This window comes from Sapajus apella, unplaced genomic scaffold, assembly GCF_009761245.1.
Source record: "Sapajus apella isolate SASKATOON/1434 unplaced genomic scaffold, GSC_monkey_1.0 scaffold25, whole genome shotgun sequence".
Lineage (NCBI taxonomy): Eukaryota > Metazoa > Chordata > Mammalia > Primates > Cebidae > Sapajus > Sapajus apella.
Genome location: NW_022436965.1, coordinates 14,327,771 through 14,347,474, shown reverse-complemented (window position 1 = coordinate 14,347,474; position 19,704 = coordinate 14,327,771). Strand labels below are relative to the sequence as shown.

General features: G+C 34.6%; 1 protein-coding gene across 9 annotated transcripts in view; it reads right to left on the bottom strand.

The window, feature by feature from the left end:
* The window catches only part of COP1 (COP1 E3 ubiquitin ligase), a 222,101-nt gene that overhangs the window by 157,963 nt on the left and 44,434 nt on the right, over positions 1 to 19,704 (bottom strand). For 7 of the 9 annotated variants that reach the window (XM_032291321.1, XM_032291323.1, XM_032291326.1 and 4 more), the window contains exon 6: positions 10,195 to 10,263. The exons of the other annotated variants lie outside the window; for them this stretch is intronic. In XM_032291321.1, the coding sequence (XP_032147212.1) occupies positions 10,195 to 10,263 (69 nt within the window). The remainder of the gene's footprint in view (positions 1 to 10,194; positions 10,264 to 19,704) is intronic. 9 annotated transcript variants of the gene reach the window in all.

Here is a 19,704-nt window from a genome sequence, read left to right as displayed (position 1 = left end):
TGTATCTATCTACATAAGAAACCTGTATATGTACTCCCTGAATCTAAAATAAAAGTTGAAATTATATTAAAAAAGTAAATATCTATAATATCAGTAGCCAAAGACAGCCAATATCATTTGTATGATATATAATAAATAACTGAAATCAATTTTTATTCTGCTTTTGAACTTGAAATTTCAGAAAAATTTCCAATGTCACCTGAAATCTCAAAATATTAAACTCTAATGTCTTCTCTAAAAATAATGTTCCATCTGCTAGTACCTCAAAGCTTTTACTGGCTAATATACCTATTGTTACATATGGAGGCTACTATATATAAGGTGAACCTCGTATAACTGCCAATAATAAAACAATTTTTCCTTCAGAAACAGCAATTGTGTATGGTTCAATTTAAAAATGAATTAACAAAGGCATAGTGTTGTCCTGATAAATATACGGATAGAATGCAAAACAAAATGATATCAGGCAAGAAATATTAAAGAGAAAAAAGTTTGGAATAAAATCTGTTGAGAGCATGTATTAGATTTGAGGTGCTTCCATTTCAAGATGAGAATTCTGAAGGGATTTGGAGCTGTAAGTTATATAGTACAAGACATTTTAATACAAGTAAATAGATAAAAGATGAAGGACAACCATTTCAAGGATGTGGAAAGAAGAAATGGGCTAAATTCACTGTGCAAATCTCATAACCCAAAGAAGGAGAACCTAGAAGAAAAGCCTGAATATGAGCCTAAGAATGTTTGAAAGATACATGAAGAAAATCAAGAAGCTGAACTGCTTTATCTAAAGGAAAATCAATCACAAATTAGGAATGATAATAAACCACTAGATCACATTTACTTTAACACCATTACAGAGTTTGGTGTTACTTAAAATAAAAAATAAATATATAAGATGGAGAACTAAGACAATGCTATTTGATAGCACGGGAGTATGGAACCAACAGCAAGCACTCTCTTAACAATGGGCAAAAGTCCCCCCAAAAAACTTATAGAAATATTTCATGTAAATGTAAAGAGTAAGTCTCAGAATCCCTTATGAGGATAAGAGAGAGAGTCTCCCATTATTGACAATAGCTTTGGTGTAGGTAGGTTTTGTTGGTACTCATTTGACTTTCATTAGTGGCTTGATAAAGATATGCTTAAATATTAAACACATTATTTGAATTTTTAATATAATTTAGAATAAATTATATATAATTGTTCCAAACTGAAAAGAATATACCATTTCACTTTCAGTGGGGAAAAGCTGATTTTAAAAATCAAGGCCAGATACAGTGGTTCACGCCTGTAATCCCAACACTTTGGGAGGCTGAGGTAAGTGGATCACCTGAGGTCAGGAGTTCAAGACCAGCCTGGCCAACATGGTTAATCCCTGTCTATACTAAAAATACAAAAATTAGCCAGGGGTATTGGTAGGCACCTGCACTGTCAGCTACTCAGGAGGCTGAGGCAGGAGAATCACTTGAACCAGGAGGCGCAGGGTGCAGTGAGCCAAGATTGCACCACTGCACTCCAGCCTGGGCAACAGAGCAGGACTCCGTCTCAAAAAACAAATAAATAAATAAAATAATTAATAATCAAGAAGCAAAACCTAATATACACTAATTCTAAGAGAGTTACTACCAAAAACAAAGCATTTAGCCATACATAGTGCACACTACAGCAAGCCAAAACACTTATCACCCCATACTATCACTCCACAAACACACACATACTTAATATCTAGTTCCTGAAATGGCAGACCTGATTAAAAGACTTTATTTAATCCTTTCATAGTACTTTCTCTTTTTTGTTTGTTTTTTTTTAAAGACAGGGACTCATTCTGTCACCCAGGCTGGAATACAGTGGCACAATCTCAGCTCACTAAAGCCTCTGCCTCCTAGGCTCAAGTGATCCTCCCACCTCAGCCTCCTAAGGAGCTGGGATTACAGGCATAGGCCACGATGCTCCACAAATTCATTTAAAAACTAGTTTGTAGAGACAAAGTCTCACTATATTGCCCAGGTTGGTCTTGGAACTCCTGGCCTCAACTGCTCCTTCCACCTCAGCCTCCCAAAGTGTTAGGATTATAGGCACCAGCCACTGTGTCCAGCCAATATTTTGTTTTAAGCTGAGAAGAAAACAGAAAAAGCAAGAACAAAACCAAATAAATAAATAATAGAGTAATGAAGGGGCAAAATAAGACGGCTTATTTAAGAGCAAATGTAAACAAATGTCAATACCAGTAGACTGATAAGTTAAAAATATATGCTGTAATATAAAGAGCAACAACTAAAATATGATACAAAAAATTTACTTAAAAACATTATAGATAAATCAAAACGGAATTCCAAAAACTGTTCAAAAACCCATAGAGAGAAAAACAGAAAAGCAACAATAACTAAAAAAAGAAACACAAAACAAAAGATATTTCTGAGAAGAAATTCAAAAACATGAAAAAAAAAAAAAAAAAGAGAAAAGAGAGAAAAACAAAATAAAAAATAAAATGGCTGGTTACATCATAACATTTATATTAAATAAATAGCCTAAATATATAATTAAAAGACTGAGCCTGGCAGAGTAGATTTACAAAGCATAGTCCAACCATATGCTATCTATGAGAAATTCACCTCAAAGATAATGAGCCAGTACTAGGTATAACAAGAAAACAAAGACCTGGTATGAATGCAGGAAATTCTCACGACACATTTAATGACATTACAACGAATCATGCAACTGCAGAAAACACATTCTTTTCAAGCACAAGTATTTCAAAATTTAACCAATTACCAGTTAGTACAGCAAATATTATATTCAAAGAAAGATAACACAACTTTCTGATTACAATGCAATTATAATAGAAACCCAAAACAGAAAAGACAAAATCTCAATGTTCAAGTAATAAGACACTTGTTTCTAAATAACCCACAGGCCTAAGAATAAAATATAATGAAAAAAGAAATTCTTTTGAACTAAATAATAAACAAAATATGATGCCAAAAGAATTAGGTACAGATTAAAAAATAAGAAACTATGGCCCTAAATGCCTACATTGGAAGAAACAATCTGCATAATAATATGCATATCCACCCAAGCTAACAGATTAGGAAGGAACAAAAAAGTAAAACCAAAGAAAGCAGGATGGAAATAAAAAAGAATATAAATAAAATAGAAAACAAAATAGAGAGTAAAAACAAACTCAAAAGTTAGTTCTTAGACAAAATTCATATAATTGATATATTCCTTGCAAGAACTGATCAAAAAAAAAAGAGAGAAAGAGAAAGGAACAAGTAAAATAAACAATGCCAACCCTAGCAACACTAATAACTTAAAAGACTATTAAGACCAATCTTATGCCAATAAATCTGAAAACTGAGATGACATAAAGAATGACTAGAAAAAATTTAACATATAAAAAGTGACATCTAAAACAAAAAACTTATAAGAATATAACTGTTCAAGTAATGGATTCAATAACTTAAACCTTCCTGCAAACAAGTCACAGGTCCAGATTGCTTCTCCACTGAGGTCTTTAAACATTCAACAAAGATGCCCACAGATTACACAAATTATTTCAGAAAATTTAAAAAGAAGATATATTTCCCAACTCATTTGATAAAGCTGGCATAATCTTTATTGCAAAACTGGACAAGATATGTGTAAGAAAAAAATAATCTCACTGATGAACATAGATGCAAAAATCCTAAACAAAATATAAGCAAACCAAATCATAGAGAAGAGGATATACAAAATGGCCAGGTTTGGTTTATATAAAGGATGCAAGTAGGGGGACCAACTGTCCTGGTGGGGTTTCCTAAAATGCAGAACCTTCAGCGATATAACTAAGATATAAGACATCCCTGAGCCAGTCAGGATGGTTGGTCACTCTAGGTGCAAAGTTGACTGACTTTCCAATGTTAAACCAATGTAATTATTCACATTAACAGAATGAAAAGAAAAAACTGTATGGTGATATCAGATGCACAAAAATTCTGAAGACTACTCAACCCCATTTAGAAATTTTTTAAAACTTCTCTTAGCAAACTGGGAATAGAAATTTACTGCCTTGAGTGATAAAAAGTACCTAAAAAAAAACCTACAGAAAACATCATACCTAATGGTGACACGTCGAATGCTTTCACTTTGAGATCAGCATCAAGACTAGGATGCCCCGCTATCACCACTTCTATTCATCATTGTACCGGATGTCCTAGCCAGCAGAGTAAGACAAGAAAAATAAATGAAAGATATAAGGATCATAAAGAATGAAACTAAACTGTTATTATTTGCAGATTATGATGTGCACATAGAAAATATAAAAGAATCTACAAATAAATTAGGATTAATGTGAGTTTAACCAGGTTCCTGGATATTTTAAGAAATCTGTATGTAAAATGCAACTGTATTTCCATATACTAGCATAAGAAACTGAAGTTAAAGACACAGACATCATTTACAATAGCATCAAAAGTGACTAAATCTAAAATAAAGATGTGTAAGAATACCCTGAAAAATAAAAAAATTTTGGCCGGGCGCGGTGGCTCAAGCCTGTAATCCCAGCACTTTGGGAGGCCAAGGCGGGTGGATCACGAGGTCAAGAGATCGAGACCATCCTGGTCAACATGGTGAAACCCCGTCTCTACTAAAAAAAATACAAAAAATTAGCTGGGCATGGTGGTGTGTGCCTGTAATCCCAGCTACTCAGGAGGCTGAGGCAGGAGAATTGCCTGAACCCAGGAGGCGGAGGTTGCGGTGAGCCGAGATCGCGCCATTGTACTCCAGCCTGGGCAACAAGAGCGAAACTCCATCTCAAAAAAAAAAAAATAAATAAAAAATAAAAAATAAAAAAATAAAAAAATTTTAAGGATATTTGAAAAGTCTAAATATAGAGGGAAGTACCATGTTCATGGATTAAAAGATTCAATATTGTAAATACACAGTCTTCCAAATTTACCTAGTCAAATTAATCCCAATAAAAAGCACAGCAAGTTTACCATGTAAATGTACTAGCTGATTCTCAAATTTATATTGAAATGCAGAGAGCCAGGAATATTCCCAGACTTTAAAGAAGAACAGCAACTTAATTCAAAGTTTTAGTATTTAATAAAATTCGGTATTGCTAAAAAGACCAGTGGAGCAGAAAAGAGAAACTAGAAACAGACCCACACATACATGAACACATGATATATGACAAAGGTGAAACTTCAGAGTGATGGAGAAAGAATGGACTTTTTAATAAAGGATGCTTGGACAGCTAGATATCCATATGAAAATATCTCTATACCTCACATTATACACAAAAATAAATCTCCAAGTAGAGTATAAATCTTAATATGAAAGATAAAAGAATAACGCTTCAATCAAAGAACTGTATAGAAAAATGTCTTCATGACCACAGGTGGAAAAGACTTTAAGTTACACAAAAGACGCTAATTATAACAGGAAAGATAAATTTCACTCTATTAATATCAGAAACTTTTGCTCATCAAATGACATCATTAAGACAGTGAAAAGAATGCAGCCCAATTAGAGGGAAAGATATTTGTGAAAGATAGATCTGACAAAATGTTTATGTAGAATATATAAATATCAAACCATTAAGAAAAATCAAACAAAAAAACGTAAAAATTTTTAAACAAGTACTTCAGACACAAACATAAAAAAAATTCAAATGGCCAATAAACGTAGTACTAGGTCCACAACCTCATCAGTCATCAGGAAAATGAAAATTACAACCATAGAAAATTGTTTATACCCCAAGATTAGCTAAACTGGAAAAAATCTACTGGTACCACATACCAGTAAGAACACAGTGCAACAGGAAATGCTCATATAATGCCTATAGGAAGAATAAGTAATACAATTTGTTTCAGAAAATATTTTGGCATTATCTATTAAATCTGAAGATACACATATCCTATGACTCATCAATTCCACTTCTAAATACATTCCATATAAATATGCATAGTAAAATAAACCTGGCTACACATATAATGGTATTTTTTGTAAACAGCCCAAAACTGAAAATAACTCAAATGCCTATCACCAACAAAAACAGGACATATTCACTTAATGGAATACTATACAACAACAAAAATCAATCAACTACAGTCATATATAACCATATGGATGAATCTTAACATTTAGTTGAAGACGACAGGAACAAAAGATTACATACTGCACAAGCACACTTACATAATGCTCAAAAACAGGCAGACCTATGGACACTCAGGTAGCAAAACATTTAAGAAAGGCAAGAAAGCACCATAACTTTTGGGATACTGGTTACCTACTGGGCAACAAAGATGGCTGCAATACAAAAAGGGTAGTAAGGGGGCTTCAGGAGTTCTAGCAGTATTCTATTGTGTTTACAATGGAGTTTATACATATGGTCACTCTACTATAATTCTTTAAACTATAAATTTGTTTTATATACTTTTCTGTGTTTTTCATATAAAAATGGTTTAAAATTTGATTTACTAATATTCACAATAAAACGAAAAGGAAACCAAGACTCATCAAAAAGATTCTATTACAGTAAATTAAATGGGTATCAAAAGTGTCAAAAAAGTGTATTTTAAAATTAAATCAAATGAAATAGAGGGGAACCATTCAAATGCTGGTACAAACTAGCACAGACAAGACTGGCTTTTACATGGAACCCAAGGCCCTTTTGTTTAATCTGACCATGAAGGAAGACTAACATGTTCATTTATAACTATTAGAAGCTGTAATAAGCAGGTTCTAAGATGGCCTCCAAAGATCCCCACTTCTTAGTAATCGCACCCTTGTGCAATTCTGAGTGTGGAATTAACCAATGATTTGCTTCTAACAAACAGAAAACAGCGAAAAGCTTTAGAATATAATTTCCAGGATAAAGTTACAAAGAGCAGTGACTTCTGTCTTCAACACTCTCTCTTGTTTTCTTACTTGTTACTTTTGAGGGGTAGCCAGCTGCCACATAGTGAGGTAACCTATGGAGAAGCCCATTTGCCAAAAAATTGGTATCTCTTTCCAAAAGCTGATGAGTGAGCTTGGAATCCCAGTCAAACCTTGAGATAACCGCTACCTTGGCCAATACTATAATTGCAGCTTGGTAAGAAACACAGAGCCAAGGCATCCTGCTACTCTGAATCAAAATTCTAGACCCCATATATTAAATTTTAATGTTTCAGGGCATCAAATTTGAGAATAATTTGTCACACAGCAATAGATAACTAATGCAAAAGGCTATCATGTACCTTGCACTTTGCATTCTCTTAATATTCTAAAGAGAGTCAGTAGGAAAAAATAAAACTGAAAATTAAATGGCCCTAAATTACTAGCCAGTTTTAACAGTGGAATACTGATTATCCAAATGAGTTAAATGAATCTTAACATTAAATCCAAAAAGGGTATTTAACTTATTTGATTGGTATATATCAATGTCTAAACCTACACTCATCAGAACTCCAATTAAAAGTTACAAATGAAATCACAAAGTTAATTTTCAAAGTCTGAATGTTAATCTTAGAAAAACAAACTCAAAAGCAGCAATTTGCCTCCCAGTAAATCTATATTTTACTTGAATAAGTACAAGTTTATAAACTGTATTACAGGTCCTAAGATCTTTAACAATTATATTCATTTTGAGGATTAAACACACAAATAGACTTACACGCAAGAATAAAATATAACCACTCACTTCATTCTGTCTGCACTAAAACATGAGGTATTAATCAACTATATTTTGTAGACTAAAACTTATTAAAATCATACAGTACCTAATTCCAATTATTGCGAAATCCATGAAATTTAATCAAAGTAATAAATGTTTAAAATTTGTTAACATAGCTTCTCAGAATTTCTTGTGTAATTTAAATTAAAATACTCAAAGTCACAAAATCATAGATATATTAAAATCAAGAAAACCAAAATGTATTAATACAGTAAAATCACTGTACACTGGAGACACAAATATCCAGAAGTATTTGGAACTAGTATGCTTCCATCCGATAACCCACCTACTACAAGAAAAAGTGGACCAAGAGAGAGAAAAAAATCACAAGGATTACATTAGATTCAAATCAAAATCAAGCAAAAAAGTTCTACAGCATGATTCACCCAGAAGTTTAATATCAAAAATACAAAAACACTATGCCAAAGCTATAAGAGCAAAGTCAGTATTACAGAAGGTATTGTGCGAGGCCACGGGCCACCACATCAGAGAAAGGCCAAATGAAGATCACATGGAAGAATTAATGTTGGGAAGGAATTCTCCAATCTCTCTCCAATTTCTGCATATCTTGTGATAGATTTTTTGTTCTAAATTGTCTTTCCAAGAATGTTTATACAGCAAAAGGCTGGCAAGACAGAAACAGTGACTTATTCTGGGGGCAGAGGGCAGATTTGTTTTCTGACCAATAAAAAATCATGTCTTCTGGCAGTACCAACATTGAAGAGGTCTGCCAGCAACCCCTTTTAGAAGACTGGGGTTTCCTAGTATGAGGATTCCTTTGCTGTAACACAAACAAATCCATTGTGTGTGCAGCATCCACCTAGACCCAACTCCACAGTGTCACATGTGGGATACAGGGGTCAGAAGGAACTGATGCAAAGATGAAGCTGATGCTATCACATGTCCCATAAGTAATAAAACCTTTTATTTCCAGTCGTCTCAGGTCTTCTGCCAGCATCGATGAAACCGTGGCAAGTTAACTTGTTAACCTGCTAAAAGGGTAAAAAATTTCAGACCCTTCACAGTGTTTTACAGTTATATGCTGTAAAAATGTCAAGTCTAACAATTTGTGGCAGGCATCAGGAGACCCCTACAGAAGCAATGAATAATACTGAACACCTCAGAGGCTAATGAAAACCATTAGGTTTCATAAAAATAGTTTAGGACACAGATGATAACTAGTGATTTCATTTAAAATTCAAGTATTTGAGATTTTAACTGTTAATTTCATCGATTTATTTACTTATTCATTATCAGGTACTTTCCTATGTACTGAATATCATTCTCAATGACTTCAAAGTCTAAAAAAGAAACATGTAATTCCATATAAAATATTCAGCCTTGATCCTCAAAGTGTGGTCCAAGGGCCAAGAACTTCAACATCACTGAAGCTTGCTAGAAATGCAGATTGTCAGGCTCTAACAGAGGCTCCCTTAATCAGAGCATGCGTTTTAGCAAGAGCATTAGGCAACTTTCATGCACAATGCCATTTATATTGTGCCACCAGACATTTAAACAAATGAATGACTGGACATCATCCTTCCCACCCCCCTCCAAAAAACAAACAAACAAAAAAAAAACCCTAAGAGATAGAAGTAAATCTTAAATTTATAATAGATAATGTTTGTTAGCAGGCATATTTAAATCACAAGTAAATTAGCAACAGCTGAAAATAAGAAAAATATAGTCACAAACAATATAAAGAATATTTCATCATCCAGTAAAACATCTCTATTTACTTTTGAAAAGAATAAAGACAGCCCAGAACACAGCACATAATGGACAATTTACACATTTTTAAATGAGTAAAAAGTATCATAATTAGACAATTCTTAACGTAAACATACCAGGTTCCAGCCAGTTAGAAATTTTCTTTAAAAAGTTTTCAAAGTAATTTTACCATGCTATCCAGAACACAGGATTTTGACTATTTAATTTTCCTACATTCTGTATACGTGTGAAATGACTGAGAAATTTTACAAATGTTAAATTAGAACATGCTCACTATAAAACTGTTGATACAAAGTTGCCTTTTAATGATCCTCCATGAGTTAGACTTCCCAAATTCTAAACAGGTAGCTATCTTTTTACTTGTTTTTGCCCACATGCATTTTTACCATAATAAATAAACTATGTCCTACTTAAGGCTTTATAATCTAAATTTTCCTAAGTTTTCTTTTCTTTTCATGTTGAAGGATACTGTTATTTAATAATTCTATTTTCAGCTCTTTATAGCTTTTAGGTAAGTTATTGCAGTCAGTCTTACTGATAGCTTTTTGGCACATCTCCACAAAATGATTTTTTAAATATCAAGTTGTAAAAAAAGAAAAAAAAAAAAAGAAGTTAAAGTAAGAAAGCTTAAGGAAACCTCCTAAAAATTCAAATGCTTTTAAAAATATTTAAAGAAAATTTTTTAGCCTGAAATGCTTTTTACATAACGGGAACAGTTAACAATTGTAAATAAAACATTATGTAAAACACACAAAATAATATACCTCTCTCTTATTTCTTCTTGCAACCTTGAGGAATTCCATAAGAATCTGTAGTTGGGCTGCATGAGATTCCTACAATAGAAAATTATAATTGTTCTTTTAAAAAATATAACTGAGTTGAAAGTTTTCTTTAACACCATAGTATAACCAGTATGAAGCAACTTTATGCACCCATCTAAGTTAGTCTATTACTGCTACTTAATCACTTTTTCCATTTGCTAACTGGCATTAAAGAATCAATTTTCTACAAAACTAACTAAAACTAACTTTGAGAAACTGGTGTTCTAAATTACATCCCACATCTAACAGGCTGAAAAATGTTTTCATGGAAATAGCAATCATATTACCTGACTCCTAGCCTTCTCTTCCCCAACTAAAGTAATAAAACATCAAAAAAAAAAATTGACGATGGAAGTAACATAGCTTAGACACTAAAATCACTTTCTTCATGAGAACTTCATTTGCAGAGGTAAATGTAATAGAGATAAACCCATTACTCTCAGAAGTCAAATTTACTATTTCTAGTTATTACCTATTTACTCACAGATGTGAGAACATATTTCTATGGAAGATGTCAGGCAAAATCAAACATCTGAAAACAAAAAAATTTAATATAAACAAGTGGGCAGCTTGGGAGTGGGGAGAAAAGTGTAATTTAAATTGGTTATTGAAACAAAGATAGAACAGACAAATCAAAGCATAATAAACCTTGACATCTTCTGGGCAGCAAAACATAAAAATACAAATATGTATCTTTTACTGTTAAAATTCACAAGAGGAACCAGGAATTCCAGGTGAATCTGATAAAAATATACAAAAAGGATATCAAAAGCTAAAAATATCAATTAGAGATAGTTTATGAACAAACATCATTCTAATTTTTTCTTATATACTTGAAAGGGAGAATAAAAAAGCCCAGTGGAGCAATTTCAAAACAAGCAAAAATATATGAATAAAAAAGATTAATAAAACTTTAATTTGCCTGGCTATGCAAGAGAATTACGTGGGGCATTTGTTAAAACAGACACTGGGTCAGATTTTTAAAATTCTGATCCTGTTGCTCTAGAAAAGGTTCCAGTAATCTATGTTACACAAGTGTCCAGATGATAACAAGCAGCCAATTAAAATCTGAAGAATCACTAAGATATAACAGTTACTACAAATAAGCATGACCACTTCACACCCACTTCTAGAGTCTATCTCTCTTGCAGGTCTTTTGATTTAAAAAAAAAAAGAGCGGCAAAACAGATCAATGAAATTTACAAGTCAAGGCAAATAAGGTGATGAAATATTAAGTGACAATCACAATAGGATACTCTAATTTAAAAAATATAACTGAATTAATACGTTTTACAACTGAATAAATTTCCAAAAATAGTATCACGAAGACTGAAATTTTTTCTTTCATAACAAACTGACTGACTGGACCTTAGACCCATTCTTCCCAAGTGAGTTAATCTGTCACACACAACAAACCCACAAGGGCTCTATCTCAACAGTGATGATAAAGCATCCAAGTCTTCCACATCATTCTTGGGACTTCTCTACACTGGTTATCACTATCTACAGATTATTTGTCTAGAGGGCAAAGACCACACATTTATATAAAAAGTAACAACTTTATACAAAAAGTAACTTCAAGCTAATAAAGTGACAGTTCATTTACAAAGGAGGAGAAGTGTACAATCTTCAAAATTATAAATTTAAATACTTCATTTCAATCTATTAACTAGAATATGTAAATCAAGAATGGAATTGATTTGTAGAAAGGAGAAGGGGAAGTTCCCAAAACCTCAATGTAAAAGGAAAGTGGAGCCAACTACATACACCAGGAACTCACCCCATGACACTTCTTCTGAAGTTTAACCTTCTTAAAGAAGAATTTCAAGAAAGGAGATGATGGCAAATGTGAAACTATAATTTCATATATAAATATGAAAGAAAATTATAAAAAAGATAGTGGAAGAATAAAAAAAAAAATGCTTTAAAAAATGGAAAGAAGAGTATAACCAATTACACCAGAATGTCAAGCCATATATTGTTCTGTTAGAACAAGTGCAGAATTTAACATGAAAGTATTTCCACTACTAAAAATATAAGTCCAAGAAGCCAATTCTCTAAACATTTCTTACAATTGTCAAAACTTCCAAAAAACATGTGAGAATCATTTATCCCAATTCTCCCATTTTTGGATAAGGAAGTGTGTAAGAAAAAGAACAAAGGGAAACGTATTTAGAAAAAAAAAGAAATATACATATTTAGAATCTTACTCTCTACTCTCAGTACTCTTTACAATACAGCAAGTTTTTGTAATACTTGTCCCATCTGGTTCAGTCAAGTGTCTCAAGAGGGAACGTATCTGCCATGTGACATGAAATACGCTTCAAATTTGTATAGAACATTGGTCTTCTTTATTTTCCTATCCTTCTCTGCAATTAAATTTTGTTGTATTCTAAAAGAAAAAATTATCCCTTTTATGGAAATGGAATAACTGCCTGATTACAGCCTCATATAATTAAGTATGTGAATTGCGTATTAAACTCTTCTTGCTCCCATTCCATGCTTTAGTATCCTTCTGTTATATGGCATGTTAGATGTCTTTCCAAATGAGAGAAAATGCACTGGTCTGAACTATGTAAATAACTGATGTAACTGATTTTTACATATTCCACTATAAGTGAGTAATTTGGTCCTTACAGGTTTAGTCAGCATGAGTTCATCTTCCCAATTCAGTTCACTCTACAATAGTTTCTCAAGAGGAGAACAACTGGCATTTCGAGGGTGAACATGTGTTTTTGCATAAGACTTTCCAAGTACAATGGCATAGGCAAGTTATTTAGAAATAGAATTGTTGGTGCAATCCTAGCACTGCGGGAAGCCAGGGCAGACAGATTTCGTGAGCCCAGGAGTTCAAGACAGCCTGGGCAACATGTGAAACACTGTCTCTACAGAAAATACAAAAACTAGCCGGGCATAGTGGCATTTGCCTGTGGTCCCAGCTACTTGAAAAGCTGAGATAGAAAGATCACCTGAACCCAGGAAGGTCAAGGCTGCAGTGAGCAGTGATCATGCCACTGCACTCCAATCTGGGTGAAAGAGTGAGACCCTCTCTTAAAAAAAAAAAAAATTATCTCTAAAAACAACAACAACAATAACATATATATATATATATATATATATATAGAGAGAGAGAGAGAGAGAGAGAGAGAGAGCGCGCAAGCGCGCGAGCGCATGAGAGCGAGCAAGCGGCAGTAAATAAAAACAATTAAAAATTGAAAAGATTCCTTCTAGAAACTTAATATAAGGGACTGGGAGTGATAGACTAAGGACTGCTGATATTTGCTATAAACCTAGTTAATAATGTTATGACATTGTAAATTAGAAGTATTTATCACTTAGGTTTTTTTTGTTTGTTTTGAGACAGAGTCTCACTCTGTCACCCAGGCTGGAGTGCAGTGGCACTATGCCAGCTCACTGAAGCCTCCACCCCCCAGGTTCAAAAGATTCTCCTGCCTCGGCCTCCTGAGTAGCTGAGATTAGGGGCGCACTACCACGCCCAGCTAACTTTTGTACTTTTAGTAGAAACTGGGTTTTACCATGTTGGCCAGGCTGGTCTTGAACTCCTGACCTCCAGTGAACTGCCTTCCCTGACCTCCCAAAGTGCTGTAATCACAGTCATGAGCCAGAGTGCCACGCTTAAAATTCTAACCAAAAAACGCCCTATATAACTTTATGGGTATTCCTCTACTTGCGTTCAGATTTCCTATCTATAAAACGTGCAGGTAACAATTCACAAACAGGAGTCATCATGCCATACTTTACATAGTCTATTATCATTATTTAGGTAATAATTTTTCTCTAGATCAATATGGTATTTTCCTTAAATCTACTGTCAACATAAAACTTCGAAAGGCTATTCACTTCTGCTTCTATAAATAGAAAACAGACTTCAAATAGGAGTACAGATATATCTGAGAATGCATGAAGATCTTCCAAAGTGTATGTGTGGACACAGAGGGTTTTACGAAATTAATTCCCAAATTCTCCACCATCTACCTTTTCTTCTTCTAAAACATGTCTGTTCACAAAACAGACATCACTCCAGTTCTCAATTCTAGCCTCTTTCATCAAATTTTCTATTCTTACTTTGTACAGAGGGTTGTAAGGAAGGGATGGCAGCAGGGCAGGCAGGCTTATCACTTATCTTTTTCCCACCCAAAAGTTTACTTTGATATATGCCCCTGGGGTGTAAAAGTCTCTGGAATAAGAAAATAAAGCAATAAAAAATACTGCAGTTTGGAAAAGTGAATGACTCTAAAGACTAGATAATAAATCCTTTTATAAGTCAAGTAGTTTCCAAGTCTTTGTATTGAAAGGAATGAATACTAGTGATTTTTGTACATTGATTTTGTATCCTGAGACTTTGCTGAACTTGTTTATCAGCTTAAGCAGCTTTTCGGCTGAGACTATGGGATTTTCTAGATATAGAACAATGTCATCTGCAAACAGAGATAATTTGACTTCCTCTCTCCCTATCTGGATGCCCTTTCTTTCTTTCTATGCTTGACTGCTCCAGCCAGGACTTTCAATACTATGTTGAATGAACAGAAGTGGTGAAAGAGGATATCCTTGTCTTGTGCTGGTTTTCAAGGGGAATGCTTCCAGCTTTTGCCCATTTAATGATGTCAGCTGTGGGTTTCTCACAGATGGCCCTTATTGTTTTGAGGCATGTTCCTTCAATACCTAGTTTATTGAAGTTTTTAACATGAAAGCGGGTTGAATTTTACTGAAAGTCTTTTCTGCATCTATTGGGATAATCATGTAGTTTTGTCTTTAGCTCCGTTTACGTGATAAATCACATTTACTGATTTGCGTGTGTTGAACCAGCCTTGCATCCCAGAGATAAAGCCTACTTTATCATGCTGGATAAGCTTTTTGGTGTGCTGCTGGATTCAATCTGCCAGTATTTTGCTGAGGATTTTTGCATGGATGTTCATCTACAATATCGGTCTTAAGTCTTCTTCTTTCGTTGTCTCTGCCAGGTTTGGGTATCAAAATGATGCTAGCCTCACAGAATACTTAGGGAGGAGTCCCTCTTCCTCAATTTTTTAGAATAGTTTCAGTAAGAATGGTACCAGCTTTTCTTTGCACATCTGGTAGGGCTATTTATTACTGATTTAATTTTGGAGCTCTTTACTGGTCTGTTCAGGGATTCAATTTCTTCCTGGCTCAGTGTCGGGAGGGTGTATGTGACCAGAATACCCAAAAGAATATAAATCCTTCAATTATAAAGGCACATGCAAATGTATGTTCACTGCAGCACTATTTACAGTAGCAAAGACATGGAATCAACCTAAATGCCGATCAATGGTAGACGAGATAAAGAAAACATGGTACATATACACCATGGAATGCTATGCAGCCATAAAAATGAAGGAGATCATGTCCTCTGCAGGAACAAAAATGAAGCTGGAAACCATTATCCTTAGCAAACTAACACAGGACCAGAAAACCAAATACCGCATGTTCTCCCTTAACTAAACGATGAGGACACATGAACACATAAAGGAGAACAACACACACTGGGGCCTATCTGAGAGTGGAAGGTGGAAAGATGCAAAGGATAAGTTAAAATAATTAATGGATACTAGGCTTCATACCCGGGTGACAAAATAATGTGCAACAAACCCCCATTACACAGGTACTCCTAAACTTAAAATTTAAAAAATACAAAAACACTGAAAGGACATAAAACTAGAAGATGACAGTATTGGAAGGAAAACTGAAAAATCCATAATCATATTACTAAATTAATATACTTTCCTCTGCATTAAATAGGTTTTCATTTTTAATTAATTTTAACAGAAAATTTTAAATAGAAAGGTATTACACATAAAAAACATAAAGAGCCAAAATATTAGAAATAAAGAACATAAATCCTTGAAACAATTTCAGAACACACATGTTTCAAAGCAAAGGATGAATATTTACAAAAAGTTCATAAAATGAGTGACTGAGATTTGGAAGAACTGGCATCACTGAGACAACACTATCATAATACAAAACACTTCGGTTAAAAAAAATTAGTGTTTAATCCTCTTCAGATTAAAATGTAAAAGGTTACTTCCATAGTAACAAACAAAGGGATAAGCCAAAAATACCTACTATTCTTTAACGTCAATGAACTGATATTAACTCAAGCAGAGATTAGGCCCCAACTAAGCTAAATTCCTGACTAAAACCAAAAAGGTCAGTCTCTCATGCTTGCCCCTAAAAAAAAGAAAGACCATACAGAAAGAATATATTAACTATTTTAGTCACTATATCACTCTTATTTTAAGAGACTGGGTCTAGCTCTGTGCCAGAGCTGCAGTGCAGTGGTATGATCATAGCTCACTGTAGCCTCAAATTCCTGGGCCCAAGTGATCCTCCTGCCTCAGCCTCCCAAAGTGTTTACACTCTGTATGACCTGAATAAAAACTATCTAGGATACAATAAAAAAAAAAAAATTACAAGACAAGCTTTTTGGTGTGCTGCTCGATTCAATTTGCCAGTATTTTGCAAAAAGTAGAAAAATTTAAAAAAAAACAACAACAGGCAGGGAGGAAATGCACAGATAATCCAGATGCTAAAATGAGCAACAAAGAACTTTAAAATATTACTGTAATTATTAAAGAATTTTGGACAGTAGACAAAATGAATAAAAAGATGAAGAATTACAAAAAAGAAACTAAAGAACAAATGAGAATCCTACAAATAAAAGATATGACTAAAATTTTCAAAAAAAAAAAATTGCATGAAATTAAGGGCAAAGTAGACATAGCAGAAGAAAGGAATAATAAACTAAAACACAGTTCAATACAGATTATTTAAATTCACAGAAAAAAAGGAAAAATAAGAACAGCACATCAGAAGTCTGCAAGATAAGTATGAAACATTATAACCACATCTGGCTAGAAACCTACAGGGAAAGGAATGAGAGCAAAGGGTTGAAAAAATAACGGCTCACCATATTCAAAAATTAAATCCTAGGCACTGAATTTGTTTACTCCCAAAAAACAAAACAAAACAAAACAAAACAAAAAACAGATCCTCTTGCTCCATGAAGCCCACGAAGAATAAATATAATAAAATGTAGGAATAACAAAGTCAAATTGCTGAAAACCAATATCAAAAAGAAAATCTTAAAAGCAGCTAGAGGCCAGGTGCGGTGGTTCACGTCTGTAATCCCAGCACTTTAGGAGGCTGAGGCAGGTGGATCATGAGGTCAGGAGTTCGAGACCAGTCTGGCCAATATAGTGAAACCTCGTCTCTAATAAAAATACAAAAAATTAGCGGGTGTGTTGGTGTGCGCCTGTAATCCCAGCTACTCAGGAGGCTGAGGCAGGAGAATCACGTGAGCCAAGATCACACCATTGCACTCCAGCCCGGGCAACAGTACAAGACTCCATTTCACACACACACACACACACACACACACACACACACACACACACAAAAACAGCTAGACAGAAAAAAGATAAAAGGACATACAAGCTTTAGAACAGTAAAAATGACTACTGATTTAATCAGAAACAAAAGAATAGTACAAATATCTTTAGTGTTTTAAAGAAAACCCAAAGCTTCTATACAGACTGTTGTACTGGACCGAGCGTAGAAAGTTAGCACCAAGACAAAAGTATGCCAGATTGCAGGGTCATTTATTATGCCAGCGACCACAGAGGACTCACGTCTCTCCAACCTGTGGCGTCGAAAGGAGGGTACCAAGACTTTTTATACCCGAAAAATCACCTTGGAAGTGGGGGTGAGGAGCGGGGATGAGGATGAAAAGGTTTCAGACATTCCAAGGGCCAGGGAATTTTGTAATTCACCTCCTGGGCGGAGACGAGGGTGGGGGTCTCCGGACATTCCAAGGGCCAGGGGATTCTGTAATTCCCCTCCTGGGCGGAGATGAGGGTGGGGGTCTCCGGACATTCCAAGGGCCAGCAGTTATTGTGAGGAAAATGGGGCAGCCGTTGCAACTTATTTAAAAAACAGTTTTGCATTTTGTAAAGATGGCGTTGCTCAGGTTCTGGCTTTAGGTCAGCACAATATCACAAGACCAAAACTATCTGCTTTACAGGAAATAGTAAAGAAAGGTATACAAGTGAAAGGTAAATCAGCCAGATGGATTCCCAGAAAACCAGCTAGATGGATGCAATGAAGAAATGAAGAAAAATGAAAAAATGAAGAGCATCTGAAAAGGTAAATATTTGGGTAAATAAAAGAAAGGGTCGGGAGGATCCAAGATGGCCATTTAGGAACAGCTCAGGATTGCAGCTCCCAGTGAAAGCGCAGAGGGTGAGTGGACGCCGCATTTTTATTGCCCACAGACTAGGAAATTCTCAGGCGGAGGAGCTCCACAGGTCGCCAGCGCGGCTGTTTCGGCCAGCGCGCCTGTGCTGGCCGGCGCCGCTGCTTTGCCCCGCACGGCTGCTTTGTCGGCGCCCCGGAGCAGCGGTTCTCCGTACAAAATACACCGGTTTCCCAAAGTGAAAGAGGAGACGTAAAGATATTTGAAGAAATAATGGCTGAACAATTTCTAAATCTGAGGCACATTATAAATCTACAGATCTAAAAAATTCAAAGAATGCCAATAACAAAGAACACAAAGGGGGGAAAAAAACCCTACTGCAAGGCACATATAATTAAAAAGCTTACACTCATAAAAAGAATGGGCATGGTGGCGTGTGCCTGTAATCCCAGCTACTCAGGAGGCTGAGGCAGGAGAATTGCCTGAACCCAGGAGGCAGAGGTTGCGGTGAGCCGAGATCGCGCCATTGCACTCCAGCCTGGGTAACAAGAGCAAAACTCCGCCTCAAAAAAAAAAAAAATACCTTAAATTGGGAGAAACATATTTCATTAAGATAAAAGATAAGAATGACAGCAGACTTTTCATCTGAAACAATGCTAGAAGACAGCAGAGCAACATTTCTTTAAAAGTCGATCTGGAATTTTATACATACATAGGGAGTACCTTTCAAACACAAAGGTAAAATAAAGACTTTGTGAGACATATAAAAGAAATAATTCTCACCAGCAGTCCTGCACTAAAGAAATGGTAAATAATGTCCTTGATGCTGAAGGAAAATGGTAACAGATAGAAATTGATCTACATAAAAGAATAAAGTACACCAGAAATGGTAAATAAATGGGTAATGTAAGACCTTTTAGAAATCCCCATAATTTAACCACAATTATTAACAATGTATTGTGAAGTATATAACATATTTAGAAGTAAAATTTGTGACAAAATATTACAATGGCTAGGAAAGAGAAAACGAAAGTATACTGTTTTTAAAGTTCTTATAAGATAAAGTAGTATAATGCTACTTTAATGTAGAATGTGGTAGCAATTATATTAAAAACTCTAAAGCTACCACTAAAAAGACAAAAAATTATAAGTGATGAACCAACAAACCAGCTAAAATGGAATCACCTATAATAATGTAAATTATGTTCTCCAACTATAAT